The sequence below is a fragment of the Eulemur rufifrons genome, chromosome 1 (assembly GCF_041146395.1).
Source record: "Eulemur rufifrons isolate Redbay chromosome 1, OSU_ERuf_1, whole genome shotgun sequence".
NCBI classification, from domain to species: Eukaryota; Metazoa; Chordata; class Mammalia; order Primates; family Lemuridae; genus Eulemur; species Eulemur rufifrons.
In genome coordinates, this window is record NC_090983.1 from 6,669,762 (window position 1) to 6,690,923 (window position 21,162).

General features: G+C 52.2%; 1 protein-coding gene across 4 annotated transcripts in view; it reads left to right on the plus strand.

Annotated features, from left to right (window-relative positions):
* Positions 1-21,162, plus strand: part of NGEF (neuronal guanine nucleotide exchange factor) — a 99,104-nt gene that overhangs the window by 73,052 nt on the left and 4,890 nt on the right. For all 4 annotated transcript variants that reach the window (XM_069469720.1, XM_069469808.1, XM_069469961.1 and 1 more), the window contains 5 exons: positions 11,699-11,859; positions 13,169-13,321; positions 14,918-15,047; positions 17,690-17,764; positions 20,199-20,288. In XM_069469720.1, coding sequence (XP_069325821.1) covers positions 11,699-11,859; positions 13,169-13,321; positions 14,918-15,047; positions 17,690-17,764; positions 20,199-20,288 — 609 coding nt within the window. The remainder of the gene's footprint in view (positions 1-11,698; positions 11,860-13,168; positions 13,322-14,917; positions 15,048-17,689; positions 17,765-20,198; positions 20,289-21,162) is intronic.

The window sequence follows — 21,162 nt, forward strand, 5'->3', positions numbered from 1 at the left end:
ACCAGAATAGTCCTGTAACTATTAGAGAAATTGAATTCTTACTTAAAACCTTTCAAAAAATACAGCTAATTGGGAGGCTGAGGCCGGAGGATTGCTTGAGCCCGAGAATTCAAAGTCCATGTGGGCCAAATAGCAAGACCCTGTCTCTAAAATAAATAAATAAATAAACTAATAAAGAAACAAAATGTAATCTCCAGGCCTATAAGTTTCCACTGGTGAATTCTACCAACCATTTAAAGTAGACAAAGTATTAATTCTGCCCATTCTTTTCCAGAAAATAGAAGGAGGAATGCTTTCCAAATTTTTATAAGGCCAGCATCACTTGATACAAAAATTAGAGAAAGACAGTATAAGAATAGAAAATTACAGACCAATATTTCTCATAAATATATATTTTAAAATTCTCAATAAAATATTAGCAATTGAAAAGTATATAAAAAGAATAATATACCATGACTAAGTGGATTCATCCTGGCAATGCAAGGTTAGTTAAATATTTGAAAATCAATCCATGTAACCCACCATGTTAACAGTCTAAAGAAGAAGAAGAAGTAACTACATGATTACTACAACAATTGATTCAGAAAAAGCATTTGACAAAATTCAATATTCGGTCATTATTAAAACTTTCAGCAAACTAGGACTAGAAGGAAATTCCTTGACTTAATAAGGGACATCTACCAAACCTGCAACTAGCAGGTTTCCCCCAAGATTAGAAACAAGGGAAGGATGTCTATTCACGCCACTCCTATTCAGCATCATGCTGGAAATCCTAGCCAGTACAATAAGGCAAGAAAAAGAAACAAAGGCATACAGTTTGGAAAGGAATAAATAACTCTATCCCTATTTACAGATGACATGATTGTCTACATGGAAAATCCCAAGGAATCTACCAGAAGAAAACTCTTAGAACTAATAGTAATTTTGCAAGGTTGTAGGATATGAGGTCAACACACAAATATCTATCATATTTCTTTCTATATTCTAGCAATGAACTATTAGAAACCAAAATTAAAATAATCATACCATTTTCAGTAGCTCCCCCCAAAATGAAACACTTAGGTCTAAATCTAACCAAACACGAACAGAATCTCTGTGCTGAAAACTACAAATCACTGATGAAAGAAGTCAAAGAAAACATGAATATATCAAGAGACAAACTGTTCATGGATTGGAAACTTCAACATAGTAAAGATATTCTCTCCCAGTATTGATCTGTACATTTAATTAAGCTCCAATCAACATTCCAGGATTTATTGTGGTTGTAGAAGAAATTATCCCAAAGTTTATATGAAAAGGCAGGATAACTAGAATAGCCTAAACAGTTTTGAAAAAGAAGAATAAAATTGGGGGAGTGGTACTATCTGATTTTAAGGCTTACTAAGAATTTTACATTAATCAAAACAGTGGGGTAACCATGAAACAATAGACACAATAGATCAGTGGAACAGAATAGAGAGTCCAGAAATAGACCCACACAAACATAGCGCTATTGACATTGGAGTTGCTAATTTGTTGCGGGGACTGCTATACTGTGCATCACAGAGGTCTAGCAGCATTCTTGGGTGCTACCCACAAGATGCCAGTAGCATCCCTACTCCAAGTCATGACAACCAAAATTGTCTCTAGACCTAGCTGAATGTCCCCTGGGGGCCAAAATTGCTCCTGATTGGGAACCACTGCCGTAAAGAAATAAAACTTGTCTTCACAGAAAAATTTGCACATGCATGTTATTCACAATTGTCAAAAACTAGAAATAGCTCAAATGTGCTTTAACAGAGAGAGCAGCAAACCGGTGCATAGTACAGTGGCATACTAAGCAATGAAAAGGAACAGACTATTGCTACATAAAACAACTTGGATGAATCTTAAAGACATTTTGCTGAGTGAAGGAAACCAGCACAATTACATGTGCTTCCGTTTATATGACATTCTGAAAAAGAACAAACTAATGTTGGAAAACAGATCAGTGGCTGTCAGGGGTTAGGGGTTGGTGGAGAGCCTGATGAGAACAGGATAGCACGAGGGTGTTTGGTGAAGGGATGGAACTTTGAGTATCTGGTTGTAATGTGGGTTACATGAATCTATACATATGTTATAATTCATAGAACTGTGCACCCCGCAAGTCTATTTTACTATATGATAATTTAAAACATAAAACATCAAAAGGGTTGAATGTCTTCAATTTCATTGTGTTCAACCTTACAGATTAAGTACTACCCAGCCCCCCAAAAGATTAAAACATAGATCTAGGTCAGTGTGCATTAAACTAAAAAATTACATAGAACATAAGCAAATCAAATCTGGAGGTAGATTAAATGAATAATATACATTGAGCAAGTATGAATTAATGCAAAGGTGGTATAATATTTGGATGTTTGGGACAAAAATTTATCATATTGAAAGAGGAAGAAACAGGAAATAGCACATGGATTACCATCTAAATATAATAAAACTCAGAAGGACACTTTTGAGATTTATAAAGGATATCTCAAATCTAGAAACAAAATCATACTTAATGAAGAATGGTTTGTGGTGGTAAAGGCAAGATGCGATGCTAACGCTATTCGATGTTGCTCTGGAAGCTCTAGCTGGGGCAGAAAGACAAGGAAAGGAGGGAGAGAGGAAGCCTTAGAGAAGGGAAGTCAAACCATCATCTGCCAGTGGTGGTCACCAGAGTCAAACAAAAGTACTGACTCTAATGAGGCAGTTTCCGGAGGTGGCTGGTTATAAGATAAAAGTGCAAAAAGTAGTTGTTTTCATACATGTGAGCAAAACCCAGACTTCAGTCAATTAGAAGGCTCTATCAGTAAGAAAAAGATGAGCACCCACAGAAAATTGGGCAAAGCAGTTCACATAGAAAAAGTACAAATGGCCAATGAGTTGATGAAAAAAGGAAAAAAAAATCAACCTCACTAGTAATCAAAGACGTACAAACTGCAACAACATTGAGATGCCGTCTTCTGCTTTTCAAAATGACAGAGACTTCTGAATATGTGTCTAAAGCCTAGTGTTAGGGGAATTTTTAAATGAGCACTCTCAAATACAGCCGATGGGAAAAGTGCATTTGTATCAAAACTAGTAAGAATATATTTGTATACTTTCTAGAATTTCTGTTTCTAGAAATTTATCTTGCAAAATAATCAGACATGTACAGAAATATTTGTTAATTAGGATGTTCATCCCAGCAGAAATTAGGAGAAAAATGCAGGGAAGAAACTTAAATGCCCAATGGTATGGGAATTGTTTTTTTTTTTTTTTTTTTTTGAGACAGAGTCTCACTCTGTTGCCCGGGCTAGAGTGAGTGCCGTGGCGTCAGCCTAGCTCACAGCAACCTCAAACTCCTGGGCTCAAGCGATCCTCCTGCCTCAGCCTCCCGAGTAGCTGGGACTACAGGCATGCACCACCATGCCCGGCTAATTTTTTTCTATATATATTTTTAGGTGTCCGTATAATTTCTTTCTATTTTTAGTAGAGATGGGGTCTCGCTCTTGCTCAGGCTGGTCTCGAACTCCTGAGCTCAAACGATCCGCCCACCTCGGCCTCCCAGAGTGCTAGGATTACAGGCGTGAGCCACCACGCCCGGCCAGGTATGGGAATTGTTTAGTAGGATAACTATAGCTGTATATATAAAGATATAAACATTAAAAAACATGCTTTCAAAGGATGAAATAAGGTGAATATTCATGATATATAAAGGGTTTTAAAAGCAAAATAGAATATTACATCTGTAGTAGAACAGGCATAGAAGATTTTTACTTTATACATTTTTGCTATTCCAATGGATCGGATATAGATATTTAAAAATAAATGAGGACCACCTCACTGACATGCAACATAGTTACATCCAGCAGCTCGTAACGTGGGCACGCGGAGTCCAGCGCATCTTGCTCTGTGTTTTATAGTCTGTCTTTTCATATTTATTTTAAAGAGCTTAATGTGCTTCTATTTTGTTAATATCTGATAACAGACATAAAACTGAGGTCTTCAGATTGTGTGTTCCAAATCAGCGACTTCTGTATTAGATCTTTTTAAAAATATATTTATCAAAGCAAGACAGGCAACTTGTACTGCCAGCTCAATCTGTTGTCGGAACATCTCTTCTTCTTTAGCTACCAAAGCAGCAGGTCGAGATGAATTACTGTTCACACAAGGAAAACACGCCACAGTGATGGTCTTTTGGAAGGCCTAAGTCTTCATCAGTTGTGGAAGAACTAGGATTTAAGAACAAAATACTGTAGCATGTTTTCCTCTTTTTTAAGTAAAAAAAAAAATTTTTAAGGAAAAATTAGGTCACCGAAATTGGAGCGTGTTATTGAACAGGATTTTCCCAGTTTGGTTTCTTAACTTGTTCTAAAGCTCTTGGTTCCCACCCTTCTTCTGGGATGGTCTTTGAGTTACTGTTTGTGGACCCAATAGTTTGAGAAAACAATTAGACATAGATTCAAATTAAAAGGTTAGGAGGGAGGCAAGGGTGGAAAGGGTAGAGTGTCCCAATGCGGGAGGGTGGCAGGCTTTTCTGGAAGTGGCAGAACAGAGAATTATGCTGAAGGGGGAGGGAAGAGGACTGCGGTCTCCGGAGGGGCAGGGGGGCACCCGCGCACTGCACTCGATTCTCCGCGTGCCTGGCACTGCTGTCCAGAGAAATACAGGAGAAACTGGAAGTGCCTGGCGCCGCCGCTCCTGCAGTGACCTGGGTCGTGGCCCCGGCATATGCAGGAACCTGCCCCCACAAAGGAGATAGAGAAAGATGGACTCGCCGGGGCCCCTGGTCCTGGTGGGCCGGATGTGTAGAGCTTGAAAAGTGAGCAGGGGGTGGTACCATGAGTATCTGCAGGGGAACAGGGACACACACACACACACGCACACACACTCATGGGCGGCCTGCCCAGGCTGGTGCTTAGGACGGTGGCAGGGCCCCAGCGTGCCCAGGCAGGACTGGCGGCTTCGTCCTGCTGAGAAATGAGAAGGGAGGGACCCAGAGGTGGCCGTGTGCAGATGTGCTGTGACTCAGTCTGAGTCTGCCCAGTCGCTGACATCAGAATTGTATTTTTGTTATTTCTCAACCTATTTTTACAACTTAGAACCTAAATGTGTTTACTTTTCTCTTCCCTCAAAAGAAAACTGTCCGCTTTAGAAGGAAAGTACTTAGGGTTTTTACTATGATGGACCACTATGCAAGAAATTAAGTTGTGATTGTTATTCTATTTACTAACCCTCACTGAAGCATACGTTTCTCTCTCTAGGAGAAACCTTGACAATTCAGCAAGAGTCCTAAATCAGGAGGAGCATGCTCTGAGGTCCACAGTAGCCCTCACCTGCAACATTGGCTACCTCCTGGCCTATCTGATTTAGAAAGCAAACACCAATAACTATTTTAATGAAATGGCAAAGTCAGTAGTTATTTTTTAAAGTAATCTTTTGGCTAAATAATACATGCACCTGATGTAAAGTTCAGAAGGAGCAAAAGAATTGGCAGTGAAAGGAAATCTCTCTCCCACCCCTGTCCCCGAGCCACCCAGTTCCCTCCTTGGACACGTATTTAGGGCGAGCACGCAGTTTGTGTGTGTATGTGCGCACGTGTACAGGCATGTTACACAGGCGGCAAACTACTATACACGGTGTTCTGCAACTATTTTTCTTTTTTTTATTTAAATATTTTTCTAGTCTTTTTTGTTTGTTTGTTTCTTTTTCCTTCCACTGTGAGCGTTGCTGTATCTGCACCTTTTTTTCACTTAGCAAAATATTTACTGTATCTTTCCATGTCAATCCCAGTACAGCACCCTCATTTTTTGCAGGTTTACGGGGCTTCGTTGTTAAGATGTTCCATCATTTATTAACCAGTCCCCCGTTGATGGACATTTGCAGTTAGAAATGTTGGGTATGAAGGATGTTCATTGCAGCATTATTTATCATGATAAAAGATTAGACATCTGCACAGTGGAATACTATGGGAATTGCTGTGTGGAATTGGGTTAAAGGTTAAATATGTTTTAAATTTTTGAGACCGGGCTCAGTGGCTTATGCCTATAATCCCAGCAATTTGGGAGGCTGAGGCAGGAGGATGGCTTGAGGCCAAGAGTTTAAGACTAGCCTGGGCAACATAGCAAGACCTCATCTCCACAAAAAATAGAAAACTTAGCCAAGCATGGTGGCTAATGCCTGTAGTCCCAGCTACTCAGGAGGCTGAGATGGGAGGATCACTTGAGCCCAGGAGCTTGAGGCTGCAATGACCTATGATGATGCCACTGCACTCCAGCCTGGATGATAGAGTGAGACCCTATCTCTTAAAAAAAAAATTGAGAAGATATCGCCCAATTATCTTCACATTCTATCCATGTGTGAGTGTACATGTCCCCCATCACCAGTATGGTACATTCCCCAACTGTTACAGCTGGATCCAGTGTGCTAGATCAAAATGGTATCTCATTATGGCCTTAATATATATTTCTTTTACCGTGAGTGAGGCAGAACGTGTTTTCAAGCATGCATCTTTTTTTATTTATACATACCTATTTCAGTATGTAAACTTTTTTAGCAAATGATTTTATTAACCACGTCATCTTGAGGAAAGGTAGTAGCTGGCATTTGTGACCACTGTGAGCGCTGAGGATTGGGTGTGGGCTGCTGGGGCAGGGGCACAGCCGGTCCCCAGCGTCTGCACCTCACGGCTGCGTTTAATATGTGACTCCCCTCGTCCCATAGCAGCACGAGGAGGTAGTTGTCACTCCCCATTGGACAGCGGGCCGTGGGCTATGGACCCCGAGCCCCTCCGAGCCAACGGGGCCTTGGCCTGGGCTGTGCTGCTCACGCAACTAGCTCGGTCCAGCCCTGCTGGCGTTTCCCGATTCACTAAAGACCGCGCTGCGGCAGGTCAGGGCACGGGCTCTGGAGTTGGACTTTATCATCTTTGTTCGCAGGAGAAAGATAGGCTTTTAGGGGTTTCTTCTTAACTAGAAGCCTTTTTAAAGTCACTTCTGTGAACCGGGACGCCTGTGGTGTATAAATGACTGCACCAGCCACAGGAACTAGGCCACTGTGTGACAGCTCGGGCCATCCCAGGGACAGCAGCGTTTTGCAGAGTGGGATGCGGATCCACTCAGGTAGCCGCTCTGAGGGGCTGGTTGCAGAGAGCAGGTGGCCCGCGCTGCCCCTTTCTCTGGCTCCGCTGACATCCCTAATGCTTAGGACACAGGGGGACAGGCACAGAAAGAGAGGCTCTCACAGAGGCTCTGGGGCTGGAGCCCCCAATCCCGGACACCAGGGGTCCCCGGACTCTGGCGTGCCTGAGTCACCAGGGCATCTTGTTAAAAGACAGGTTATCGGTGGGTCTGGGGAGGGGCCTGGAAATCTACATTTTTACCAAACACTTGTGGTTCTGGTAACCAGCAAGCAACATGCTGAGAAACGCTGACTTTTTTCTCCTTTTTGCCTGGCTAACTTTTATTGGTTCTTTGGTTCAGCCTCTTCCAGAAGGACTGCATGTCCCGCGGCGAGGAAGAGGAGGGACAGAGTTCTGGGAGCTGGGTGGGAGACCAGGGGGGCGTCCTAGTCAGCTTAGGCTGCCATGACCGAAGGGTTTGAACAACACACTTTACTGTCTCACAGCTCTTGAGGCTGGAGGTTGTAGGTCGAGGTGCCGGCAGGGCTGGTTTCTGGTGAGGGCTCCTTCCGTGGCTCGCAGACGGCTGCTCTACACACCCACCCACACGCACACCCCACACGCACACACCCATCCACACGCACACCCCCACCCACACACACAGCCCACACTCACGCACACACCCACCCACACGCACACCCCACACGCACACACCCACCCACACGCACACCCCACACGCACACACCCATCCACACGCACACCCCACACTCACCCACCCACACGCACACCCCCACCCACACACACAGCCCACACTCACGCACATACCCACCCACACGCACACCCCACACGCACACACCCATCCACACATACACCCCACACTCACACGCATACACCCATCCACACACACCCACACGCACACCCCACACGCACACACCCACCCACACGCACACACCCACTCACACGCACACACCCACCCAAACACACACTCACACAGACATGCACCCCATCCCAGCAGCTGCTCCTCATCACTTACCACCTACCTGGTGTGTGTCTCTCTCTACTGCCCGGGGACATAAGTGCTATGATGGCAGCAGGGACTTTGCCGAGTTCCCCTCTGAGCGCTGTGCCTGGCGCTGTGCAGGGCTCAGCGTTTGCGGAGCTAGTGGCTGTGCAAGTGAGTGGATGGAGCACTGGGTGAGTGGATGGAGCACTGGGTGAGTAGATGGAGCACTGGGTGAACGGATGGAGCACTAGGTGAGCGGATGGAGCACTGGGTGAGCGGATGGAGCACTGGGTGAGCGGATGGAGCACTGGGTGAACGGATGGAGCACTGGGTGAGTGGATGGAGCACTGGGTGAACGGATGGAGCACTGGGTGAGTGGATGGAGCACTGGGTGAACGGATGGAGCACTGGGTGAGCGGATGGAGCACTGGGTGAGCGGATGGAGCACTGGGTGAGCGGATGGAGCACTGGGTGAGTAGATGGAGCACTGGGTGAACGGATGGAGCACTGGGTGAGCGGATGGAGCACTGAGTGAGCGGATGGAGCACTGGGAAGACCTGACTCCCCTGGCCGCTCTGTGCACAGGCCTGCCTGAGAGCAAGAACGGCCACATCGATGTGGCAAACAGTTTGACATGCAACATGAAGGCAAACGCCCTGGAAAACTGAAGCCCACAGATGACTAACGTCCTGTAACTGGCGAGGGAGGGGTGAGCGTGTGAGTGGGGCTCAGCCGTGCCCCTCGGCGTGATTCCGGCCTGGCCCACCTCTGCCAGCTGCCTGGCCTTGTCCTTCCGACATCAGGACGAAGAGGCCAGCAGCCAGGGAGCCACAGGGGCACGTGCAGACATCATCTCAGGGGTCCGCAACAGGCGGCCTCCGGGGAGGCGTGGTTTAGCGGACGTGCCAGTCCCGGGGATGCCGTGTTTGGGGCATGGTGGCTTTTCCCCTCAGTGTCTGTACCACTCATCGGTGCCAGTTGTTGGTTGTGTTTGCCTGAAACTTGGTAGCTGCAACCACTTGACATTTTGTTAAAAGAATTTATATTTAGCAGCAGGAAAATGAGCTCATCGCAGCATCTGTAACAGAGAAGCTTTCGGGAAACCTGTTGCGCAGCATAGCGTGACTCTTGCCAGGCCAGGCTCAGGTCACCGTCAGTGCCAGGGCTGCAGCTCTGCTGGCGAGGCCAGTGCCATGTGCTTTGTGTAGCTTCTTATTTTTAGGCAGACTTGGCAGGTGACATGTGGGGACGGTTACAGAGAGGCCACAGGCTCATTCAGCGTCTCACCGTCAGAAGCAGACACGGGGCCGGGTGGGCCTCCACTGCAGAGGTGGCCCAGGGTCTGTGATTGGCAGCTCGCCATGGAGCACTGTCAGTGTGACCTCACTCACTGTTGCTGCGCAGGTTTATGCTACAGGGTGTCCTCAACTTACAGATACGTTCCTCATGTCCAAGAGCTTTGCCAGGTTGGCCATGGGGCAGAGCTTTGCAGGGAAGCAACAGGGAGGCTCCCAGCAAGCCTGTGGCCAGCAAGGGCTCAGTTAACCCCTGCTCTACCCGGGAGGTGGCAGAATCTCTGCCCTTCCACCCTCTAGCCGTGTGACTTTGGGGCATAACTTCACCTCTCTGTATCTGTTTCCTTTCAGTGAAACGGGAGCTTCTGTCATCCTCCCTGGGGCCTGGCAGGATTAGATGAGACAGCACATTGCAACCCCACCACTCTAGGGCCGGCTGCGTCTGGGAACAAACACTTCCTAGCCCCGGAGCTCTCACTTCCATTGCTAGGCCCTTGAACCCTGGGCTGGGGGCCCTGACCAGTGGGGAGATTGGAGGGGACCCCAAAAGGAGTGAGATGTGGGGTGGGTGGGACCCAAGGGGACCAGAGCCCCCATGGTCCTCACCACTCTGGAGTTCTATCCCTCCTTCCTCTGGCCGTGTTGGCTTCCGAGGATTTGGGGGGCATAGAGTGACAGAGATGGTTCTTCTGCTGCTGTGGAGGCTGGGCCAGGCGCGGTGGCTCATGCCTGTGATCCCAGCACTTTGGGAGGCTGAGGCGGGAGGATATCTTGAGGCCAGGAGTTTGAGACCAGCCTGGACAACATAGCAAGAACTTGTCTGTTTAAAAAGAAAAAAAAAATGGCAGAGCTGTGCCCTCCAGGGCGCTGGGGGAGAATCCTTCTTGCCTCTTCCTGCTCCTGGCGCTGGTGGCCGCAGCACTCCAGCCTCTGCCTGCGCCTTCTCTTCTCTGTGTCAAAGCTCCCGCTGCTGCTGTTATAAAGACACCTGTCATTGGGTTCAGGGCCCAACCTAAATCCAGGATGATCTCACCTCCAAATAAGGTGACAGTCACAGGTACTGGGGGTGACCACGTGGGCCGCAGTGTAACCCGATGCACTCTCCCTTCTGGAAGGCACTGTGGGGCCTGAACCAGGCCTCGGTCACGGACCATCAGAGGGTGATGGGGGAGAGGAAGGTGGAGACAGTCCCAGGCTGGTCTCAGGAAGGGTTATTGGGCTTACTGGCAAACAAGGAAGGGAGGGGAGCCAGGATCCACCGCTTGTATGTGCAGAATGACACCCGAGAGAACTGAGCCTCCCGCAGTCTTGCTGTGTTCATGGCCTCAGTAATCGGGTCATAGTCATGTCATAGAATAAAGCTGCCTCCAGAAAGTTTATGAGATTACAGATTTCTTTCTTTTCCAAAATGAAAATTGCTTTATTGATTGCATCATAGAATCAGACCACAAAAGTAAAGATATATGCTTGTTTTGAAATTTTCAGACAATTTAAAAGGTAAAAACAGGCTGGGTGCAGTGGCTCATGCCTGTAATCCCAGCACTCTGGGAGGCCGAGGTGGGAGGATCGCTTGAGGTCAGGAGTTTGAGACCAGCCTGAGCAAGAGCAAGACCCCCATCTCTATTAAAATTAGAAAAAATGAGCTGGGCATGGTGGCGCCCACCTGTCGTCTCAGCTACTCAGGAGGTTGAGGCAGGAGGATCACTTGAGCCCAGGAGTTTGAGGTTGCTGTGAGCTGTGATGACACCACTGCACTCTAGCTAGGGTGACAAGTGAGACTCTGTCTCAAAAAAAAAAAAAAAAAACGACCCCATAAAAATAAAAGAGTAAAATCACCCCAGATTCCACTCCCATGATGCCTGTGGTTGACACCGTGGGCTTTTCCTTCTAGATGTTTTTCTGGGCGTGGGGATACGGATTCCTCTTTCCTGCTGACTTTCACACCATTTCCACACCTGGAAACGTGGCCCTTGGCGGCTGTCTGGGCTCTCTTGTCCATATTCTGGACCTTAGGCTGCCTCCGGTGCCCTATGGCAAACCACGAGCACGGTCCTCCACAGGGAGCAGCCGCTGTGCCCTCTTGCCAGGGGCTGGTGTACCCCAAGGGAAGAGTGGCCTCATCGCCGTCCCCCGCGTGTGGGGGCAGCTGCACCCCTCGCCGGGCAGTACCAGCCTCAGCAGGAGGCGGTTTTTCCTCTTAAACTCTGTAGAGCATCTTTTGCTCCTCTCTGTCTTAGCGCAAGGCGAGCGCCTTCACGGGGGCCCCCCGGCAGTAACCCCGGGGTCTCCCTGCTGCAGGCCATGTTCGAGCTGGTCACCTCCGAGGCCTCCTACTACAAGAGCCTGAACCTGCTCGTGTCCCACTTCATGGAGAACGAGCGGCTGAAGAAGATCCTGCACCCGTCCGAGGCGCACATCCTCTTCTCCAACGTCCTGGACGTCCTGGCCGTCAGTGAGCGGTGAGGATGCTGGCAACAGCCACCTCCCTCAGGGCCCTTCTCCACACCTGGGGCACAGCCAAAGCCAGTGACAAGTGCTCATGACACTGGCTTCTCTGCCTCTGTATGTTTGGAATTTTCCATAATAAAATAAATAAAAACGCAAACCCGAGATCACCACCACCCCGTCCCAGCAGGGCTGCCAGCTTCGTCCCCTGGGTCCCTTCCCTCAGCATGTGAGCTCTGCGTGTCCCACATGCAGCTGTGTGCTGGAGAGCCCTCAGCCAGGCTGGAGTAACCTTGAGTCTGGCTTTTTTATGTACAAATCTGAGGTCAGGCGAGTTTAAGTCAGGCCAAAGGTGCCTGTGTAAGCCCGGGCTCAGTGCGCCAGGGCCCCGAGACCCTCTGCCGGCCAGTGCAGAGCGCGGTCCTGGTGTCATGCTTTCTCTTCTCCCTGGGTTGTGTCTGCGGTGGCTCGCAGCAGCGGTCGTGGGCCTGTGTGGAGGGTGGCTGAGCCGCAGTGGCGGAGGAATGCCATCTATTCCCCAAATCTCGCGAAGAAGAAACGAACCCCAGTCCCGTTGCAGGATGGAGGATCCATTGGCCCTTCTGCGGTAGGCTGTGGAATCTTGCAGCTAAGAGCCGCGTGGGGATGCGCTGGGCCAGCCCCTCCTGCGTGGACGTGAAGCCACGGCGTGGCACGGGCGGCCCCTCCCCGAGCAGGGGGCTGCTCCGCATCAGGTGTGGCGCCCTGGGAGCCGCTCGCTGCCCTGGGCTCCCCCGAGTGTGTCCCTCCTCCGCGCTGGCACCGACCCTTCCTTTTGCAGCCCGTCCACGTCCTCGTGGCAGCCCCAGCCAGTGGGTGTGGGAGGTGACAGCTAACTGGGGCCAGGGTAGCCTGTGAGACCCCTCAGCCGCTACACTTCTTACTTATGTGTGTGTTTGTATTTTACCATGGAAAATTCCAAACGCGCAGAAGTAGGGAAACCCGTGTGAGGAGCCCCACGCACTGGTCACCTGCCAGCACGGGGCTCTGAAGCAGACCCTCGTCCTCGTTCATCTCACCCACTGACACGTCAGTGTGACCTAAGAGATAAGGTCCCTCCTGCAAATGCTACTAATGCTATTATCCACCCAAAAAACAAACACTAATTCCTTGAGGTGACCGGACGTGCGGCCGGCGCTCAGACGCCCCTGCGGGGCGATCTCGCAGTGTGCAGCGCGTCCTATGCCAGGCTGGCCGAGCCAGGCCCCCACGCCGCCCTGGGAGGGACTGTCCCTGACTCTCGGCCTCCCAGGCACTCTCAACCCAAGCCGCCGCCTCCTGCAGGTTTCTCTTGGAGCTGGAGCACCGGATGGAGGAGAACATCGTCATCTCCGACGTGTGCGACATCGTGTACCATTACGCGGCCAACGACTTCTCCGTCTACATCACCTACGTCAGCAACCAGACCTACCAGGAGAGGACGTGCAAGCAGCTGCTGTGAGTGTGCCTGGCCCGGGCCGCGGGCAGCGGGCTCGCCCGGCTGGGCGGCGGGAGCGGCGGCCCAGACCCCTCTCACAGGGTGGGCACCTTTGTCTTCTGCCTCTGCTTCCCAAGGCCCAAATGGGCCACAGAAGTCGGCCCGGCTGGTGACAGTACCCAAACCAGCACGTTCCAGGGCGTTTTGGTGTCGCTAGAGAAACGTTAACCCTGTAATCCTAGCACTCTGGGAGGCCGAGGTGGGCGGATCGTTTGAGCTCAGGAGTTGGAGACCAGCCTGAGCAAGAGCGAGATGCGGTCTCTACTAAAAAAATAGAAAGAAATTAGCTGGACAACTAAAAATATATAGAAAAAATTAGCTGGGCATGGTGGCACATGCCTGTAGTCCCAGCTACTCGGGAGGCTGAGGCAGGAGGATCGCTTGAGCCCAGGAGTTTGAGGTTGCTGTGAGCTAGGCTGACGCCATGGCACCTCTAGCCCAGGCAACAGAGTGAAACTCTGTCTCAAAAAAAAAAAAAGAAAAAAGAAACGTTAACCCCACCCGACCCAGAGGGTCAGCCACGGCCCCCGCTGGGCCTGTGTCCGGAGCGGCCGGGCAGAGTTCTGTGCGGGAAGAAAACACAGTGTGAGGCCAGTGGGACGGTTCAAGGCCCCCGAGGGCAGGGGACTGGGTTTGAACTGGGAACAAGGGCAAGGATGGAGTGGGAAGGAGTCTCCTTGGTGGTTATCCAGCAATGCCCTTGAATTTACTGCTAATCTGCCCATTTTATAAACCTTCTTTGGGGTTTCAGTTGACAAGATAATTTTTCAGTCAACCTGCCCTTGAATTCTTTGCGCTGATACACCAGGCTCAGGCGACTGGGTTAGCCAGGGAGGCGGCCTCGGCTCCAGTCAGAGGTATGAAGGCCTGTCCGGCACTAACTCCTGAACCACACTTCCCTGGCTTTTCCTGATATCAAGCCTCACAGTTACTTGTGAACGTTGTCAAGTTTGAGTATTTGGGCGTTTGGGTATTTTAGCAGTAGGTGTAAAACCACCGGACTTGGAGGGGACCGGCATGCTATTTTGTAGACAGACATTGAGAGGATAGGTGCACAACAGAACAGGAATCTGCACATGGCAGCGCCCAGGGGTCTGCTGGGGTGGCCCTTCCCCGTGCCGCACAAGTGCAGAGGGACAGGCAGAGTGTGCCTGTCCCTGCTGGCGCCGAGCCCACCTGTCAGAAACGCACGGGCTCCCCTGCAGTCGTCGCTAGCCTGCTGCTGTCCCTGTGGCCACGTGGGTTTACCTTGCCCCAGCTCCCTGCCGGGCAAAACCGTCTAACTGTGCGTCTGATTCAGAGCCTTGGCCACGCGAGCACTTGCCCTCCCACACACAGTGCATTTGCTAAGTCTTCATGGCTGGGCCTGGGAAGCCACTATTGTTACTTGACTTGTACATGAACAACTTAGTTTCCATTTAAAGAAAGAAAGAAATGGGCATGTTTTCCATGCCTGTGGGTCATCTGGTCCCTGGGAGGCCGTCAATGGGGTGCAAATGCCTCCAACTCGTGCCTCCTCCGAGCCCAGGGACTCACTCCCGTGTCTGTGTCCGCAGCCAGGAGAAGGCGGCTTTTCGGGAGCTGATCACGCAGCTGGAGCTCGACCCCAAGTGCAAGGGGCTGCCCTTCTCCTCCTTCCTCATCCTGCCCTTCCAGAGGATCACGCGCCTCAAGCTGCTGGTGCAGGTACAGCCTGGTCCTTGCCGTGCCGACGGCTTCACCGCCGCCCTTGCTTCAGGTCGCTCCTGTGGCCACTTTGGGCTCTGCTGGCTCTCTGGGAAGTCCACCGACTCAACACATACCAATTAAGCTCCTACTGTGTGCCAAGCACATTCCTGGGCAGTGGGGGCTCAGCCCCTGCCCCCTGGGAGCCACATTCTGGAGGGGAGAGATGAGACACACACACACACACACACACACACACACAGAGCCAGGAGGTGGGCATGGCCATGAGACAGTGAAATGGGAGGATACAACAGAGGGCACTGCCTGGCCACTGCCAGTTGTGGGGCAGGGGGGCTGTCAAGAAAGGCAAATGACATTTAAGCTGAGACTTGGCTGACAGGGAGGAGCTGGCTAGATGATGATCTGGAGGAAAGAGCATTCTACCCTGATGGAGCTGCTTGTGCAAAGGCCCTGGGGCAGCCAGGTTCGTGGACAGAAAGGCCGGCAGTGAGCTCGGGGAACATGACAGGAGTGACTGTAGAGCTGTAGACAGAGGCAGACCCCGGGCCTGGGTGGCAGGTGAGATAGTGGGTTCTGTCCTCAGCGTGACAGGGACCACCTGATCAGACTGACTTTGTAAGAGCTCCCTGGGGCTGCTGTAGAGGGTGAGGGCAGCAGAAGGGGTTAACCTTGGCTGGAGGGGTGGGTTGGGGGAGTGGAGACCTGGAGGGAACTCAGGGACTTGAAATCAGGGACTTGCTGGGAAGAAAGAACCAAGGGTGGCCCCTCGGCTTTTAGCCTCAGCAGCTTGCAGTGTGCAGCACTGGCCGAGGTGGGGAAGGCCAGGCGGGGAGCACTCGGGGTTCGGTGCAGAAGGAGTTGAGCTTGAGGTGTCTTTGAGCAGCTGAATGTCCAAGGTCAGAGTTAAAGGGAGGAGTCAGGGCAGGAGCCTTCGGCATCTGGGTGGTATTTAATAGAAGAGACCACCAAAGAAGGAGAAAGGGGGGCCGAGATCAAGCCAGGCCCAGGGAGGGAGGCACACGCGCGTAGGGAGGAGGAGCGGGAGGGAGGAGGAAATCCAGGGTTGGTGAAGGCTCCAGCCAGGCCCAGGGAGGCAGGATGGAGACCCCACCCCCGCCTGACATGCAGGGGACGTGTCTGCTCACGACCTGGGCAGAGGAAGCCACTGGCAACCAAGCAGATGAAGTGGATGGTGCAGGGTTAGGCTGAGAGGGTGACCTGGAGGTCAGAGGTCAGACAGGTGGGAGGCCAAGCACCAGGGCTCAGCCAGCTCCAGGAAGGCAGTAATAAAGAGGGGCGGCTGAGCTGGGAAGGGCCGGGCTCTCCGGACCACAGGGACAGGTGCGGGAAGCAGCCCGGCGCGGGGAGCGGGACACACCGTGGGCAACACGCACCGGCAGCCCAAATCGTAAGACGCCATGAGCTAGGGCTTCCGTGCAAAGTTTTTTTAACCTGGAAAAACTGAAGCGGAAGACAGTAACATTTCCTAATTATGCAGAGAAAGATATTTTAAAGAAATTTTACAGGAAACGAGCATGTACGGATGTATAAAAATCTTAACTTTTGTAAAGTGAAAACCAGCAAAACTGAGATTAGGAACTGCGGCAACCCTGTTATCCGGAAAACGGGGGAATAGGGGGGCCCTCGGGGCAGGGCGCGGAGGAGGCGGGTGCAAGGGTGTCTGGGTAGAACTGCAGGTCAAAGTTGAACTGTTCCGTTCAGCTGGGAGATAGATCTGGAGTAGGCGGTGGTGAGTGACGGGGCTTGGTGACCAGCCACGTGCGGCAGGGAAGGAACAGGGAGGTGTCTGAGACTCGCAGGTCTCTGGCTTGGCTGCCAGGCAGAGGTGAGGCAAGGGGAGGCCCATCGACGTGCAGCTGGGGACATCTGGTACAGCCACTGCCCTCGGCAGCTGGGAGGACAGGTGGCTGGTGCTCAGCCGCACCCAAACCTCCTTACAGGACAAAAGTGGGTCAAAAACTATGGGCATGGTGAGGACTGCTAGGCAGAAACCACGTGTAGCGTAGAGAACAGTGCCAACATTATAATTTATAGGGGCAAGCAATATGGGCGTAATGTCTTGTTAATTGAAGAAAATTGAACAATTGGAGAAAAGACACTTCCATCGATAAGACCAAAGTCAACAAAACCTCAGGGCCATTGCGACTTGGCTTCAAATACCAATCCCAGAGGGGAGTGGAGGGAGCCCCTGGTTCCCTACCCCCCAGTAAGCGTTTAGTTCCCCTTGGGGCCGGGGGTGGCCCTGACTGGGCATGGCAGTCCCTCCCTGCGGGACCCAACACTGCTTCCTCTTTTGCTTTGATCTTTGATGCACCTGAGGCCTTGGGCTCTGGCTCCAGACAGAACAGAGGATGGTGCATCCTCAGGGCACACTCGGGCAGTGGTTATCACCTTACTGCCTGGCAAGGCTTTGGGTGAGGACGCTCGGGCGGCCCAGCTGGCAGGTGGAGCTCTGTGTGTGCCCGTGTCGCACAGCAGGAGGCAGGTGCAGCTCTGCGTGTGTGCGTGTCCCGAGTGTCACGCAGCGGGAGTCTGTTTGATCTGCTGCGGCAAGGAGCGGGAAACGGAGGGAGGAAAGGTCTGAAATGCGGGACGTTAACGCAGCCTCTCCCTGCGCTTAGAACATCCTGAAGCGGGTGGAGGAAAGGTCGGAGCGCGAGTGCACTGCCTTGGATGCCCACAGGGAGCTGGAAATGGTGAGTGGTGCCTGCTCTTTCTGTTCCTCGCCTCGCCCCGCCTTCGGGGTCCTGCTGCCCGTTTGTTCATGTGTGTCGTTAGAAAAGGCAAATTCAGTTTAAGAATTGCCTTTGCAATCCAGAAAAGTCACCGGGGCTAAACAATACATCAGATGTGGCTTGAGCAGAGCCTTCTCCACCCCCTCCTTCCTCTCCCTGTCTGTGAACGTGCCTGGCGTGGATGTCGGGACAGCAGCGTGGCCCTCGGGACACTCTTCACCCACCCACGGCCCCGGCCCTCCCCTCAGCTGCCTGGTGTTGCTCGTTGCAGGCCTCGGGGCCCACACAGACCCCACGCTTGTCTTCGCCCATCTCCGGGGTGTGTCTCCGTGAGAGGATTCACGGGCGCCGCCCAAGAGCCCTGGCTTTTCCTGCCCAAGAGAGGAGGGACCGTCTCCTGATCCTCAGAGAGAGACAGTTTCTCCTGGGGGCTTCGAGCAGACCAGGGGCCGGGTGGGAGGGGTCAGCGAATACATTCGAATCCTCACAGGCTCCTGGGGACCTCTCTGGGGTGGTTTGCGCCTGGCATCAGCGGGAGCTGAGAGCCGGGTGGGCAGCTGTGCTGGGGCGACGCCATCGTGCTAGTGGCCCCATAATGGTGGACAGCATGCTGCGGGAAGTCCTTTCCACTTCTTTGTCACCCAGGGCTGAAGCTAAGTAAAAAGAAACTACCCTCAATGGGCACCCACTGGTGTTTCTAAGCCACGTCAAGCCACGAGGACTTCTTACCTTAACGCAGTCCTTTCCCACCTTGGACCTCTCCTCGTGTCCCTCACCCAGACCAGTCAGCCACCAGAATCCTCCTGGGGTTTATACCCTTTGAATACGGGTGAGGACAGACTGCGCTCCTGGCCTCGAGCAGGCGGCCAGCGAGTCAGTGACCTGTGGGCCGGCAGCATCTTTCGGGCCCTGCCTGCCCCGGAAGCAGAGCTTCCCTTTTTCCCGATCCCTGTGAGTTCATTCTAGCCCCACTGGGCGGCAGCCACCCTGGGCCACACACAGAAGGCCGGTCCGGTGGCCACCGTGGCCAGTGAGGGGCCCACGTGCCCCAGGGGACTCCCTGCGGTCAGCCAGGCCAGGGGTGCATTTCTATGTTTCAAGTTCTTCTGTGCTCTCATCTCCTGTCTCCTTTTAGGGAAAGGTATACTCTGTTTCTCATAGCTTACTTTCTGAAATACAGGTTTATTTTTTTTTCTATAATTTATAAAGCAATTTTGCTCAAAACAAGAAAACTCAGAAAATGCTCATAAGTAAAAAGAAGATACTAAAGATCTCTGGCTAAACACACCCCACTGTGACGTGCTGCAGCACCCTTCCAAACAGGCGCCTGCACACGCGTGGCACACAGGCACACAGGGCACACGTACATACACACATGGCACACACATAGCACATATGCACACACAGAGCGTACATGCATGGTGCACACGGCACACATGGCACATGCATACATGCAGAGAACATGTATACACACATGGTGCACACAGCACACATGGCATACATACACTATACACACAGCACGTGCACACATGCATGGCACACAGCACACATGCATACACGTGGCACATGGCACATAGCACACATACACAGCACACGCATACACACGTGGCACACATGACACACGCAGCACACATGCATACACAGCACACGTGCATACATGCATGGCACACACACGGCGCATGCAGACATGCCACATACAGCTGTATTCTTTGCAAAAAGAGACTGTGGTTTAGAAGCCAGTTTTGCGCTCTGTGTCAGTACACGTAGTCATTGCATTTGTAATGGTTTCATAGCACTCGGTCATATGGGTACATTATAGTCATTTTCATCAGTCCCAGTTGGCCACTGAGGTTGACAACAGCGTTTCTCATTCTAGAAAGCACTGCAGGGACGGTCCAAGTGCACACTTCCATGGGCGCTGTGCACGCATCCACACCTTCCCCGAGTGCCCACGCTGTGCCAGGCTCCGCTAGGCCCCACGAGCCAGCACGGACTTGTGTTCCCAGAAGCCCCGGCAGCTACAGCGTTATTAGGCCTCTTGGCACGCGGGTTGCCTCCCGGGAGGATGGGAGAGTGTGCACCCGCACGGGGTGTATGAGGCCAGCCTGAAGCCTGTGGGTCTGCCTGTCCCCGTCTGGAGGTGAGAAAGGAGGCCATACATCCGTGTTTTCCGGAGTTTGCCTCCCAGCAAGGACGAGGCACACGCTGTCTCCACCAACAGGTTTCCCGCCCGCCTTCGCTCCACAGGTGCCAGAGGAAGGAGCTCCAGCCCGTTGCAGACTGGCTGGTCAGTCTCAGCTCCGGGGCTCAGAGCCTGCTCACAGCGGTCACTCAGGCTGAGGCAGTGGCCGGGGACAGCTGGCGGGTGGCCTGATGTGCCCTCCTTCTGTCCCAGGTGGTGAAGGCATGCAATGAGGGCGTCAGGAAGATGAGCCGCACAGAGCAAATGATCAGCATTCAGAAGAAGATGGAGTTTAAGATCAAGGTGAGCTGGAGGGCTCAGTGCCAGCCTGCACGCGTGTCCGGTCCTGCCCCCACCCCAGAGCACAGCCGACCCATGGCTGGCAGGAAGCATTGGTCACTGGCCACACTCAGGTCCCCGCCGCCCCCTGACCTCCCCAGGTGAGGTGGACCCGCCTGCCACCAGGCTCCATCACAGTGGCCTCGACTTACCTGCCGAGAGACCCGTGTGTGGGGCTCGCATGCAGGGACCCGGAGCTGCCTGCCCGGCTGTGCATCCTGCTCCCACCCACGGGCTGTGTGACCTTGAGCAGTCAGCTTACATGGAGTACATGGCAGGGACTATCGCAGGGAGTCTCAAATTGGGAGGACTTGGAAGTTACCAACCTTCTCCCGCACGCTTTACATAAATCTGCAGACATGGCTGAGCCCCCGGGGGCCCTGGGCCTGTGTTCCTGGTGACTTGGGCACATCAGCACACAGTGCCCACCCAGGGTCCCCGAGGTCAGGCTGGGTTTGGGAGCCCCTGAGCCAGGTAGTCGGGACCAGCGGCCGTCCAGCTGCAGGCCTGGCCTCCCACCCCCCAGGGTCCCATTTCTGCTTCCCCCCTGTGAACTTGGCCCCTTCTCTGATTCCGCATCAAGCAGGTGAGCCTGGTGGGGGCAATGTTGACAGACACCGGCCACCACACTCACAGGCACACACATGCAGTATACACAGGGCAGGTCCTGCACACACACTCACACATGTAAACAAACACAGGTGAACACACACATACACTTAGAATCTCGCGTGTGGATACACACACAGCACAATACGCACGTGCACACGGACACGAATCCGCGTACACAGAAGCACGTGCGTAGTACGTGCACACAGGGAGGCACGTTCATGTCCAG